At 36.1% G+C, this 15,029-nt stretch overlaps 1 protein-coding gene and 2 non-coding genes across 3 annotated transcripts; 2 read left to right on the top strand and 1 right to left on the bottom strand.

Annotated features, from left to right (window-relative positions):
* Nucleotides 1–5,633: 5,633 nt before the first annotated feature.
* On the top strand, nt 5,634–5,704 carry TRNAG-GCC (transfer RNA glycine (anticodon GCC)). The gene has a single exon. It is a non-coding gene; the product is annotated as a tRNA-Gly (tRNA).
* A 2,316-nt stretch (nt 5,705–8,020) lies between these two features.
* Nucleotides 8,021–8,091, top strand: TRNAG-GCC (transfer RNA glycine (anticodon GCC)). Its single transcript has one exon. It is a non-coding gene; the product is annotated as a tRNA-Gly (tRNA).
* Nucleotides 8,092–8,461: 370 nt separating this feature from the next.
* On the bottom strand, nt 8,462–11,050 carry LOC144701246 (transcription factor bHLH30-like). The gene is made up of 2 exons (XM_078572999.1): nt 10,661–11,050; nt 8,462–9,060 (listed from the first exon to the last, which is right to left on the bottom strand). The coding sequence occupies exons 1-2, from the start codon at nt 10,901–10,903 to the stop codon at nt 8,611–8,613; spliced, it is 693 nt and encodes a 230-aa protein (XP_078429125.1). The 5' UTR covers nt 10,904–11,050; the 3' UTR covers nt 8,462–8,610.
* Nucleotides 11,051–15,029: the final 3,979 nt, after the last annotated feature.

The following is a 15,029-nucleotide window of genomic DNA, read 5'->3' as shown; positions in this document are numbered from 1 at the left end:
CGAAGCACGCAAAGGGTGCGCGGAGCGCACGGAGCGCCGGCGCGCGCGGAGCGCCAGCGCGCGCGCGGAGTGCGGCGGAGCGCACCCGAGTGCGCGTAGCGCGCGCGGCTCGACGTGCGGATGGCGTCCGGACAGGGGCAGCCGGAATGCGGCCTCGGGTGGCCCTAGAGAAGGCTGCCTGGGCGGCTCGGGCAGCGCGTTGGGGCGTGCGGGCGGCGCGCGGGCGGTGCGGGCAGCCTGGGTGGCCCCTTGGCGGGCTACCTGGGCAGCCTTGGGCAAGAGAGAGAGGGTGAGAGAGAGAGAAAGAGAGAGAATCGAGAGGAGACGGGAGGCCGACGTCGCGAGGCGGCGGCGGCAGCGGCGGCGGCGGCAGCGGCGGCGGCGACAAAGGCTAGGCTTAAGAGGGATAGGGGAGGCTGGGCAGTCCTCCAAGAAGAGTTAACAAAACTCAATTCTTGAAATAACGACTGCCTAAGTGTTTCTTGAAAACATTGGCCTTTATATAGGCCTTGGAGGAAAGAGAAACTGACGAGAAAATAAAGACGATAAAGTAAAGACGTGCGCCGTGTCACGGCAAAGGGCAGTTGTGGATCTGCCTTTGGCGTCGTGTCATGACGCGCGTAGAGACGTGCGCAGGGGGAGACGTGCTCGTCGGCGGTCGTGGCGTGTCGGCTTCGGCGTTGATTTTGGTTGACTCCGGTTGACCGCGGACCAAAGAATGCGTGTTGACTCCGGTTGACCGTGGTGACGCGTTCGTCGATGATATGTTGGCGTCCTCGCCATCACTCGTGCAAGCAGGTTTTGTTGGGGATGTTGACTTTTGATGGCTCTCATTCATCAAAATGAGTTGACCATGTGGGTGCAAGTGGGTTTTGTTGGGGATGTTGACTTTTGATGGCTCTCATTCATCAAAATGAGTTTACCTTGTGGGTGCAAGTGGGTTTTGTTGGGGATGTTGACTTTTGATGGATCTCATTTATCAAAATGAGTTGACTTTGCAGGCTCATGCAAGTGGGTTTTGTTGGGGATATTATTTTGGGTGGGCTTCTTTTCTCTGTTTTTATATACTCTCTACATCTTGCATTTCTTTACATTTTCATCTTCCAGATATACAGTTATATTTTATTGTGTTTGCATAATTGCCTACAAAAAAAGTTGACTTTGGGGTTTGTGCGACTGAGTTTTGCTGGGATGTTGACTTTTGGTGGATCTCATTACAAAATGAGTTGACTTTGGGGGCGCAAGCAAGGGGGTTTTTTTGGTGATGGTGACTTTTGTTGGATTTCTTTTTCTTGGCCCTCATGAACTCTCTATATCTTGCCTTTGTTAACATGTGTATCTACAAGATATATTCAGTTCATGTTATTTTGGTTGTGTCAGGAGCCTCGACACAACCTATAATTGATGCAAAAAATATCAGAGTTTCATAAGGGTTACAGAAAGAGAATGGCCCCAGGGATGTTCTGTCATGCTTAAAAGTATAGTTTGAAATTTGGAAAAATAATATTCAATCATAAAAATGCAGATTCATGCAATAAGATTCCATAAGTAAATTGTATAAAATTTACATATCTGTATAAAATTTTGTTAAAATAATTCAAAAGGGCAAAGTAATATACAGATCATTATTAAGATTCTTGGACAATGAAATGTTGTGAACAGATATTCAACATCTTCACAAAATAACAAACAAATTATTAGGCATTAATTCATATCATTGAGGGATCTCAAAAATTGCTTTCTTCTCCATTTTCATGTGCTACCCCCAACATTTCTTTTACTCCATCAATATATCACATTCCTTATTCTATTTTTCATGCATCGCCATTGGCGCACCATCTGTTGCTGTCCTGACTATTTTTGGTGGACAAGTTTAATTTTCTCATGAGGCAATCCTCACCCACCCAGTTCAAAATCCAGCTCATGCACTCCCATGTCTGCTTGCTGGTTGATTCAACCTCGTCAAATCTTTGAATATTTTAAGAAACCAAATACCTACCTACCTCAATATTTATCATTACTTTGTATTTATTATCATTTATGTAAGGTAAAATAATATTTAACCATTTTTGTTTAAGTGAAATTCAAAATAATAACTAACAATCCATGAATTTGTACCTCATTCATAGTTCTTCCATCGGCACTCAACCACACATTAAAAATGAAGTAGTTGATATTTCATCCACATCATATATTCACCAGTAAGATTTCAGCTTAAAATTTCTTGAATATGAATTCATCCACAGCAGCTTGTGATTTTATGTGGTCTCTACATAAAAAGTGTATCTTCCTATGGTATTTTCAATAATAATAAGGGAAGAGAGAATTTTACCTATGACATAATCAGGGGTTAAAAAGACCTGCACAAATATCAGGTCAAATCATTTTAGATATCCCTTATTATTGCATAGGTTCATAATGAACTATCGCTACATTTTACATCATAATAAGATCGTGTATATATGTTCCTCAGTATTCTAAAACCCCTTTACCCAAACATAGGTTATCTGAGTCTATATTTATCTAACTTATGTACATCTTGTTACACAATAGTAAGATTAAAATGTAATAATATCCAATTCACCACATCTGAAGTAGATATTCAATAAACAAAAGTTAACGAAGGTTTATTACTTACCATGACTTAAATTAGAGTATCTGACAGGTAGATTCAAGTAAAGGTTAAGTGCATATGTAGAATCCCCATATTTTATGGGTCAAACTTTATAATTTGTAATATTAATAACATGATTGATACCCATAGAATCAAGATATTCTTTTTGGATAATAATATATGAGCATACATGATGGCATGACTTTTGTGTCTTAGCGCAAAATTTCCAATAGGTGATCATGATTTCAAAATATTTTCCTGTTCTTTTTTAGAAAAATATGTCACTAACTACTGGAGTAATATTCAAAGAAAACACATCTAGGCTTGATATTATGATTAATGGATGCTACTTTTTTAGTGAAAATGCAATAAAAATAATTTTCTTCATTTAAATAATCAAGGAAATTTTACTATGATTAATTGGATTAAGTTGTACATATTTTAAATTCATCCAAATATATTTACTGAGTTTTCATGTTTAGAAACTCCCACTGAATAGAAACCCTCCAAAAAAATGGTTGTTTCATTAGCTACTCATTAGACGAATGTAGGAAGAAAATATGTGAAAATATATCTAGAGGACGAGTAATGAAATCTAAGTTCAAGTAAATAAAAAATAGATGTGTTTTATGCTAGGCTTATTCAGCGGAGAGCTTCTTGTTTATTGCAGAACGTCTTTTTTTCATTATTCAAATATGTATCTGTTTGTGATTTTTCATGGTTCAACTATGGAGTAAGTTGATTAAGTTTTTTGAATAAATTTACTTCTTTTTAATACTCGTGAACTGATCCAAAAATTAAAATAAAGAAAGGTTTTTTATGATTATTGACTGAACATAAACCAAAAAAATATTTTAATTAGATTGAATAATATTCTTAAATATTATTAATATTTATCTTTAATTTTGCCTTATTAAATTTACGATGATAACCCACAGTGTTAGAGAAGTGAGAACTGTGGATAATGTTTCAACGTGGTCAGCTCTAAAGGATTCTCACTCAAACTGAGATGAGAGAGAAAAAAATTATATTTTACGCATAATATATTATGATTGAATGGACATCATATAATTAGTTTTCCATGCCATTTACTCTTTCATCAGGTTTAACTCTCTTTATGTTTAGATGGTGTTACTCTCTTGCAATATAGGTCCCTCCTGCTTTTGGGTGCATGTGACAGCCATGTGGATCTTTGGATCACCATCTCTACATTTATATGGACAAGGTGGGCCTATAGATAGCCATTTTTAAGATGGCCTTTGGATCAACCAGATACAGCACACCCCTTTCTCAAGTGCTCTATTCTGAAAAGTCTAAGTTAATGTAATTTACAAGCAACTTGAAAAGGGAGTGATCCATGTGTTTTTCCTCTGTGTAGTATACGTCAGATTCATGTATACATTTATGGAAGAATGCAAGCTCATTCACCTTCATCCATCTTCCATTTTCAGGTCACATAGCACCTAATGTGTGCTAATATTAAAAATCTCTAGATCAAATTATCAATAACTATTTTCCTTAAATGAATTCTTGTTCGGGTTTTCAAATAAATAAAATTCATCAAAGATAACATTTATAATTTATAAACAATTTAGATCATGCACAAATACTAATAAAAATATTTAAAACATGCACTTAAACTTCCTAATGTGATGTGCTAAGTGATATTAGCTATCTGGTATGTATGTATTTAAGGGCATACTATCATACCCTTAAATTAGAATCATTGGTAAATACCGTAGCAATGATATTCACAAACACAACTAATAGATATTTTCTTCAAAGAAATCCCATCAGATTACCGCCAATTTCATATGTGACTTAGATTGAACATAAATTGAAGTGTCCATCTAAGTTTTTTCTACGTCCACAAATTTAATGTAAAATTGAAATTTTATCCCTCACCAATTTTTCAATAATTATTAAAAAATCATAAAGTCATTTATATTCTCAATGGGAATTCATTATCATCATTTAATTCCCTTATTATTAAAATATCTCATTCCTTTGTCATAGCTATGTAGTTAGATAATGTTTTAAAAAATATACTGGACATTTAGTACTGAGTGAATCAAAATGTTTCTCACAGTTAAAGTTAGGACAAAGTAGATAAGATGTAAAGGAGTATCATTTTATTTGACAACGAGAAAGAATCTACTTAATCACGTGCTAGGCAAATCCAATAAATCAAGTCCTTAGTACCAAAAATTAGGGACCATATAGTTAGATTATATAACCCTATAGCATACCCCCATTTATATTAATTTTATATTCATAAAATTAACAGTTGTGAATTACAGTTTAAACAAGAAAAGTAAATGAATGATATTTTGATCTTCCCAGAATGAATCACATTATTTTTTCATAGAAAACATTATTCTCATGTGATATACATAAACCCCCATTATGTCTGATTTTACAAACTTTTCTTTGAGCCATAATCAGTGTTATCTTTAGTTCAGAATAACCTATAAAAAAATTGGAAAAATAATATCTTCTTTTCTAAAGTAATGATTAAATCATATATAGAGATATTTTTCTTGAGAATACAATGTTATCTGACTTTAAATCTAAAGCTTTCCTCAACTTGAATGTAATCTCAATTCATCATTCAGTCCATCCACTCTTTTGATAGAATCTGAAGATTACTAATTAACATTCATTATACGTGAACTTTATGAATTATGAATAATGATCGCCAGAATCATCAGAATAGTTTATATGTACTCAAAAAATAGAATAATAATAAATATTTACACTTAGGGCATTATTCCGTTAAAAAAAGATGTTTCTTGATATTAACAAATCAAGAAACATGAAAGAAGACGGAAATATGAAAAAGTAAAAGAATAGGGGTCAGGTTTGTATTTAAAATAGAACAAGTATGATATTATAGGATTTTCAATTGACAAATGACAAAATCCATTTAAGAATAACTGCACATATACTCATTGAAATAATGTTAAATGTTTTACTTTCTATAGTTCAATTAATATAAATTACGAAATATCAAAAGCCAGCACCAGTGGTCTAGTGGTAGAATAGTACCCTGCCACGGTACAGACCCGGGTTTGATTCCCGGCTGGTGCAACTTTTTTGAAAAATTAAATATTTTAATTCTAACATCATTCAATGTTTATAATATTCTACCCCTGTTTATTTTTTAAAATATTCTAACATCATTTAATTTTTTAATTTTCTAACATCATTTAATTTTTTAACATATTCTAACATCATTTAATTTTTTAATTCTAACATCGTTTAACTTTTTTAATTCTCTAACATCATTTAATTTTTTTAATTGTATAACATCATTTGATTTATTAATATTTTAACGTCATTTATTATTTTTAATTTTCTCACATCATTTTATGTTTTTAATATCTTATCATCATTTAATATCTAACCATCATATTAACACTTGAAATATTTTAATATCATTTAATTTGTTAATATTATGCCCCCAAAGAATGCTCTTGCAAGAACAGAACCAACTAGATTTTGGATGAGCAAATCATTTTACTAATCATAATTAGGAACAAAATTCAAGGATGCTTGTTTACAAGAATAGGCAGTTATATTGATAAATCAAATATAATGGATGGATAGAGGGGGAAAAGATGGAACAACCCTCATATTTCAGCGAAAAACCCAGTCTTGATCATTAGATATCATTGTTTGATCTTGGCGCACTCTGAGCCATCCAGTTTTTGCTCTCCTCCGAACTTCCCTGTCGATAGCCAGCATGAAACACACTTCTGAGAGTGGAAAAATTCAAAAATAAAATAATATTTTTTAATAACTTCAGATTTATATTTTTCTGACTTATAAAATTATTTTTTATAAATTTAATGTCAATTTTTTTCATAAAATACCAAGAAATCCATAAAAATCAGAATATCATTTTACAAATATAATAGATCCTTATAAAATTTTAGTGAATCTAAATTTATATTTTATTAATTATAAAAGTATTTTCTTTATGAAATTCATGTCAGGAATTTCTGTTAAAATAGAATAAAATATAGACAAAATTGAACCTCATTCTAAAACTGTAATAAATCATTTTAAGGATTAATAGTATAGATTTATGATAATTTCAACGAGAATAACATAAAGTACTTGAAAATACTATGAAAATTAGCATGTTATTTGTGATTATCATACATCTTTCTTTCAGCGATAAATGTTTATAAAGGATTGAGGGGTGATTCTAGGGAACAAACGAAAGGATATGACTCCTGGGATAAAGGATCATAAGATCAAACCACAGTGAATCTGGATAATCTCACAAACTAAAAATAAGCCTACCAAATCATGCACAATATCAACCAAGTCAAACTCATGAAGCTAAATGATGGATGGACATGTCAGAGCCCATTCAAACTAATTAACATGTCAGGAATACATGTCCAGATTCAAAAGTAGATAAGAATCTGAATATTAAGACTAGTTGGATGTTTTAACGAATGTTTAAAGTGAATAGTGCCAAGTAAACCCTCATTTATTGGTTCTGATATCAGCTTAGATAGGTGTTTCTAAGGATCCATGGTGCCTTTATATTAGATAACTTACATGTAAAATGTGGAAAGGCAATGCATATGAAGATAACCAATTTCATATAGTTTGAACTATGAAACACACATGGATTGAATGAATACCTTCATGTTTACAAAGGCATGTGATATTTGCTCATATGGTCCATGGGTCAAACCATAAATTTAGGACTCACGGTTTGATACCCTTGGCTAAATACTTATGCTGATCAAACAGCCCTTGGGAAGTAAAAAGGTTATGTGCTATTATCAACCTATATAGGATACTTATATCCAAATTAACGTATTTTTTTATACGTCTTAATTATAGATTAATAAAATGAGCTATTTGTAATATTTTGAAGAATATGATTTCATAAAACACGAGATTTTTAAATAAAATTTCAGGTTAAATTCATGGAGGAAATATAATTATTAATCATACATTTTATGGCTTATAAAGTGAATAAAAAGTTGTAAGCATGCTAATTTGATAATAAAACAGCTATTAAGACTTATCTTGTTCTAGGGGAAAATAGTTTTATATATCAATAAACCTCTTCCATACACCCATTTATATTTTTTATTTTATTCATTAATACTAGTTGTTCGGTTATTGGTTATATTGTAGTGAATTGAATTTTATATTTTTACTACTATCTTTTTATTAGTTGTTTGGACATTTTAAATTTTATATTAGTTGTGAATAAAGTTTTAAATAGAAAATTAAATGAATGATATTTTGATCTTCCCAGAACTAATCCCGTTAAACTTTTTCATAAAACACATTATTCTCGTGTAATAAACATAAATCCCATGATGTGTGATTATTAATAAAATTAATAAACATTTTTTACTTGGGTCTCAACAAGCACCAGTGGTCTAGTGGTAGAATAGTACCCTGCCACGGTACAGACCCGGGTTCGATTCCCGGCTGGTGCATGGTAAAAATTTTATAACTTTTTAAAAATGCCAAATTTAATTAATGTTTTTAATACTTTGCCCTCACAAAAAATATATCGCCGTCTTCATCTCATTAATAATACTAATTAAACCATTAATCGCAAATACGCAATTACCCCCCCTAAAATATATCACATCACCGAAGACCATTCAAATAAAAAAACTAACCTTTTCTTTTTCTGCTTCAACGATTCACTGAAGCAAAAAACACCGCACCCATCGACAGAATTAAACAAAAAAAAAAATTTAAAACTATCGCCGCTCATAATCTCATAAACTCCTCACCCATAATCTCATCAAAACTCAGGGAGAAGAACTCATCGCCCATTACGTCCTCCAAAACCATTCAAACGAAAAAACTGAACTTTTCTTTCTCTGCTTCAACGATTCACTGAAGCAAAAAACACCGCACCCATCGACAGAATTAAACAAAAAAAAAATTTAAAACTATCGCCGCTCATAATCTCATAAACTCCCCACCCATAATCTCACCAAAACTCAGGGAGAAGAGCTCATGGCATGGAACGGCGAAGAAATCCTTCGTCGCTTGCCGGGAAACTCCGGCGGCGCTGCCGCCCTCTCCAACACAGACTTCAACGCCTGGTGAACGTTGTTTGTGAAGACACTGCACTCGGAGTCGTCTTCACAGCCGTCGCAGGTCAGCACAACTTCGTTCTTCACTCTTCCACCAACGGTGGAGATCTCTGCCTTGACAGTCCTTAGCGGCAGGGAGAGGAGAGTCTGCCTGAGATCGGCGAGAAGGTCTGGCCTGTCAGCGCAGCAGATGGAGGCCCTAAGAGAGAAGGGGCCCCCGCCATGGCCGTTCACCTCCACCTTCACCTCGTCGGCGTCGGCGGGGACGTTCACTCCTTGGCTGATCTCCGTCGTGCTCGTCCTCAGCTCCTTTATCCGGCCGATCACCTCCGTTAACAGCGCCGCCTTGTCCATCTGCATGGCCATTTCAGAGCTCAGCCTCCCTTGCTTTTCGCACAGTGATACTAGATCATGTTCTCGATGTATGCTTGTCATCAGTCATAGCTTTTAGCACAGTGATAATAATTAGGGTTCTCGATGCTTGTCATCAGTTATAGCTTTTAGCAAAGTTATAATAACCCATGTTGTCGATGTCTGCGCTTGGTATCAGTTATAGCTTTTAGCACAGTTATAATAACTCATGTATGCCCTTAGTGTCTATTATAGCTTTTAGCATAGTTATAATGACTCATGTTCTCGACGTATGAGTTTGGTATCAGTTATAGCTTTTAGTACAGTGATAATAACTAGGGTTCTCAGTGGATGTGCATGTCATCAGTTATAGCTTTAAGCACAGTTATAATAACTCAAGTTCTGGCTACAAGTCTTTCTTATCTGCTATAGCTTTTGGCACAGTGATAATAACTAAGATTCTTGTTAGATTCCTTTGTTAGCTGCTACAGCCTTTAGCACAGTAATAATAACTAGATTCTAGCAAGGTATAAGGAGAGTTGCAGGTTTGAATAGTATGTCAACACAGTGTGTCTCCTTGCTTATAACTCAAATTCTAGCACAGTGGTAATAACTCAAGTCTAGCTATACACATTTGTTGTCTGCTATAACTTTCAACACAGTGTAAGTTAGCACACTGTACACCCTTGCGGCCAGTAACAGCTTTTAGCACAGTGATAATAACTCAGATTCTAGCATTGTATTAGAAGAGCGGAAGGTTTGATTAGTAACTCAACTCACTATACCCCTTGCTATCAGTTATAACTCTTAGTACATTGAAAATACCTCAAATTCTAGCTAGGGTATCAGAGGAGTTGAAGGTTTGAAGCTTAAGTCAACACACTGTACCCCCTTGCTATCAGTTATAGCTTTTAGCTCAGTGATAATAACTCAGACTCTAGCAAGGTATAAAAAGAGTTGCAGGTTTGAATCCCAAGTCAACACACTGTACCTTCTTATAACTTCAGCACTATGAGAGTACCTAAAATTCTAGCTTGGGTATCAGAATAGTACAGGTTTGGATGTTAGCTCAACACATTGAGAGCCCTTGTTATCAGAAATAGATTTTAGCTAAGCCATAATAACTCAAATTCTATCAAGGTATCAGAAGATATGCATGTCTGAATCTTAAATCAACAATCTGTATGTATAGCCATGTATAGGCTGTGAAGGGTGTTGTGCGGGAGTGTTGGAGATCAACATCCTCGCTAATTGGTAATAAGATAAGTTGCTCTCTTGCTATCAGCTATGGCTTTTAGCATACTTCTAATAACTCAAATTCTAGCTAGGTATGAGAAGAGTTGCAGGTTTGAATATTAAATCAACACACTCTATGGCTTGGTCATGTATAGGTGAGACAAGTAGTGCCCTTGCTATCAGATTATCAAGCTTTTAGCATACTCAAAGTTCAACATCGATTTCCGAGCCAAGGTTGCAGATCCCAAAAATAACACTCTGCATGTCTGGGCCATGATTATACCCCAATTAATAGTAGAAGTAGCGCCATTGCAGTCAGCTATAGCTTTTAGCACAGTAAGAAGCACTCAATTCTAGCAGTGTGTACCTTGCAGGTGCCGGGTATGAGAGACCGGAGAGTGGAGAGATGAGCGTTGATCCTCTCCCTACGCCGCCTCTCAGCCTCGCTGTGGCTTTTCAACGCCATGGCGGCTCTCGGCTCCGCGCCCAACCTGTTCTTCCCCACCCTCTCCGGCCGCGTCCCTCTCTCTTTTCTCTCTCTCTCAAACACCAGCGCCGCCTGCGCCGCCAGCCCACCATGGACAGCCCCCTCCGGGATCCCCCTCATCATGTAGAAATCTCCAAATTCTGGAGTAGACAAAAGAGGAAGATGAAGATCAGAGGAGGAAGAGGGGGAGGCTTATTTCTACCCGGATTCTTCCGCCTGTAGATTATCTTCAAGAACATAGTTTAGTCCTTGAATAAGCGGCTACAACGCCACGAAACGCATTAAAGAACTTAACGGGTCAATTCATCGGTCATCATCAAGAGAGAGAGACTAGAGCAGAGGATGCCCATTGGGAACGCCGTCTCCGTTGTCGTCGGTGACGTGTTGAACAGGCAGTTTAGCTTATAGCTCAGTCGCAAAGAAATGAAATAAAAAGATTGAATGAAGCAGTGGGGGGGCGAGGGGGGGTTTCAGCGGGGCCGAGATTATGGAGACTCGGACGCGCGTTTCTTCGAGTTGGACGGGGCAGCCTAGCGATAGTGACAGACGGTCGACCTCGACTTATTTACGCCAACTTGAAAGGGTCGATTCATTTGGCCGTTGACCTGACAATAATGGCTTCGCCATTGGCCTGAGAACAGATGGACGGAGAGAAAGATAGAGAATGTGCGGAATAGATAGAGGCGGACTAGAGATGTAGACGGATTCCTTTCTCTCTCTTCTCTTTCTTTGTCACTCCTCTCTATCTCTCTCTCTCTCTCTCTCTCTCTCTCTCTCTCTCTCTCTCTCTCTCTCTCTCTCTCTCTCTCTCTCTCTCTCTCTCTCTCTCTCTCTCTCTCTCTCTCTCTCTCTCTCTCTCTCTCTCTTTCCCTATATGTCTTTGTCTCTCTCTGTCTTTCTCTTTCTCTCTCCCTGGGTGCCTTTTTCTCTATCTGTCTCTCTCTTTCTCTTTCTCTGTCTTTCTCTTTCGCTCTCTATATTTCACTTTCTCCCTCTCTCACACCTCTCTCTGTGTGTCTTCTCTCCCTCCTCTTTCTCTGTCTCTCTCTCTCGTCACTCTCTCTGTGTCTTTCTCCTCTCTCTCTCTTTGTCTCTTTCTTCTCTCTCTCCTTGTCTCTCATCTCTCTTTCTGCCTATCTCTGTCATTCTCTTCCCGCTCTCTCTCTCTCTGCCTATCTCTCTCCCTATGATTCTCTATCTTTCTCTCTCCTCTTTCTCTCTCTCTGTGATGCTCTCCCTTTCTCTCTCCTCTCTCTCTATCTGTGATCCTCTCCCTTCTCTCTCTCTCTGTGATTCTCTCCCTTTCTCTCTCCTCTCTCTCTCTGTGCCAATATCTCTCTTTGATTCTCTCCCTTTACTGTCTCTAGGAGACTCTCTCTCCTGTCTCTCTCTTCTCGCTCTCTGTGATTCTCTCCCTTTACTGTCTCTAGGAGACTCTCTCCCCTGTCTATCTCTCTCTTCTCGCTCTCTGTGATTCTCTCCCCTTTCTCTCTGTCCTCTCTCTCGCTTTGCCTATTCTCTTCCTGATTCTCTCCCCTTTCTCCCTCTCCGAGACTCTCTCCCCTGTCTATCTCTCTCCTCTCTCTCTCTCTGCCTATTCTCTTCCTGATTCTCTCCCCTTTCTCTCTCTCCGAGACTCTCCCCTGTCTATCTCTCTCTCCTCTCTCTCTACGTAAATTGTAATTCTCTCCCCTTTCCCTCTCTCCCCTCTACGTCTGTCTTTCTCACTCTACACCCTCTATGTATATTTCTACATATATTTTTATAAATGATAACTCTCAGATGCGTCCGCGCGCTCTGCCACAATATACAATATCGGATCTTGTCTTCTTCCCCCCTTCGATGGCTATCCACTTGTCAAGCTCTTTTATTACCGAACTTGGTAAGATATTATTTTAAAGACTAGAACCTTATCTCCCCCTAGTTTTTTATATTTTAAAAGATTTTTTCCCCAATGTCATAGTCGATTGACTTTTATGGGCTATTGGGCTACTATTGATTATCTAATAATAGCTATATGTATCAAAAGAACTCTCTTCCCATATAAATACAGTCGGAGCCAGACCTACACATCAATGTTCTACGGATGTTGATTAATTTGAATACCTCTTGGTAGAGCTATGTTAGGATAAGGCTAAAACTAATCGAGATTCTATTTGGTGGCTTATTTTTTTAGAGAAAGGATGTCAAAATCAGCGACCTAACAATTAATTGATATAATTTCCCTGAATAACGAATACCTTGCACCAAATTCTCTTTCTACTGAATTTCAGATCCGTGATAAGAGTGTGGACAAAGTAGTAAACCAATCATCATGTAGACATATGCTTCATGAGAAATAAATTATTTTTCATGAGGGGGAAGACATGACAAAGTCCTCTTGAGAAATAATTTTGTAGAAAATAGATATAAAACCATATAAATGTCTTCTGAGATAATTTCATTTTTAACCCTTGATAACCTAATATCTTAAAACCTCCTGATTGATTACACATAATATTTAAAAATGCAAAAATAAATTGATGGATGAGATGAATCTGAAGAGGTTTTTTATCTAGTGAATATAAGATATGTAAAACTAATAAAACTGATTTCCCTTTTTAATTAAGTCAATTTGAGTACATACATGTCATGATGTAGTTTGATATTGATAACATGATTGTTTTCTTCATAATTACTTTTGTTTCATATGATTTCTTAGAATCCACTTTCTGAATTTATCATGTTATAGACACAATTTCATTACTCTTTTATGTTTTTCAGGTAAATAATACACACATTTCAAAAAACTTTATCAATGATGAATATCTAAAGACTCATTTTTATGTAATTGCATGAATTTAATGGGAGAATTATCTATTGGCTAGAGCACTCCATGTGAACAAAAATCTAATCCACTGGACTATTGGTCCAAAAGAATAACATTAAACTTGGGCATCAATTAAGCAGTTGAAGGACTATGAAGCACAACCTCTCTCTAATAACCCCTAGCTTTCCATCCTATGGAGAGAGCATAACATTGAAACTAAGGAGCTCTCAAAAAATGAGAAAAAATGAAGAAATAGCATGTGGAGATGGTAGCAAAATACAGAAGGGCAGTTTAGCAATCATGCTGAATGTACAAATATTTTCTTATTATCTCTCTCCGCAATCTTGATGTGGTCTATAATAAACCGAATGACCAGAAGGTTAAGGCATTTTAAAAAAAGGTTAATACACTGGGGTGATTTAAGTGTTTTGAAGTGATTTCTCTTTGTCAAATATCCCTCACGGCGAAAAATGTCTGAAACTAGCAAAATATAATGGCCCAAACTGAGGGATAGATTTGAGAGCTCAACAAACAAACATCAACACAAGGAATGTAGAACCCACTCATTTATATAATCTCCATCCATTTCATACATTATCCACACAATTTCTCTCTATATATATACATGTATATGTATATATATATTCTCCCATTTCTACCAATTTATCTCTTTTATATCTCATGTTCTCTCTCTTTAATATTCACTAGGTCTCTATTTATTGACCTTAAAAATAAAAAAATAAAAAATCATCTGACTTTTAAAACTTCTCAACCTCCTTTGCCCATCGGGAATCCACCTTTCACTGCCCACAAAGAGTGTGTGACTGTACACCTCCCTCACATGCCTGCTGTTGATGCTCACACTCCATTTGCCCACGGTTGGCTGCATGAGATTTATGTGCATCTGATAACCTGGCCTCCCATGCCATCGACTGTTGGTAGACCATCCCCAAAGTAAAATTATATTAGTTTATTGTGAATAAAATTCAATAGTGCATTATAAATAATATAAAAATGTATTAATATTTCGATTGATTTGATCTCAGAAAGTTCCTCAATATATCTATTCAAAATATATACTTACATATAAGCCTCTATTTCTAGACTTCATCTATTCCAAATCAACCGATGCATTAATCTGAAAATTCATGAAAATATTGCTGGATAGGTCTCAATTATACAAGAACTAAAAATACCTGAAGCTTGGACCGTATCAGATTGCATGAAACTGTGTGGATTGTAAACCTCATTAATAATTTTGCATAAATATGTCAAATTTTCTATCACTCATTATTTCTTGGGTTTGTATAAACATCACATCTTAGAACTGGTATCATATTATTTTATAATTTGTAATATTTAATGTGTCAAATATTGAATTTTTTAGAGATATTTTAATCCTTCAATGTATATTTCAAAATTTTAGCCGTTTTGTAAAAA

The sequence above is a fragment of the Wolffia australiana genome, chromosome 3, assembly GCF_029677425.1.
Source record: "Wolffia australiana isolate 7733 chromosome 3, ASM2967742v1".
Lineage (NCBI taxonomy): Eukaryota > Viridiplantae > Streptophyta > Magnoliopsida > Alismatales > Araceae > Wolffia > Wolffia australiana.
Note: the sequence above shows the minus strand (reverse complement) of the source record. Positions and strands in the feature narration are given on the sequence as shown.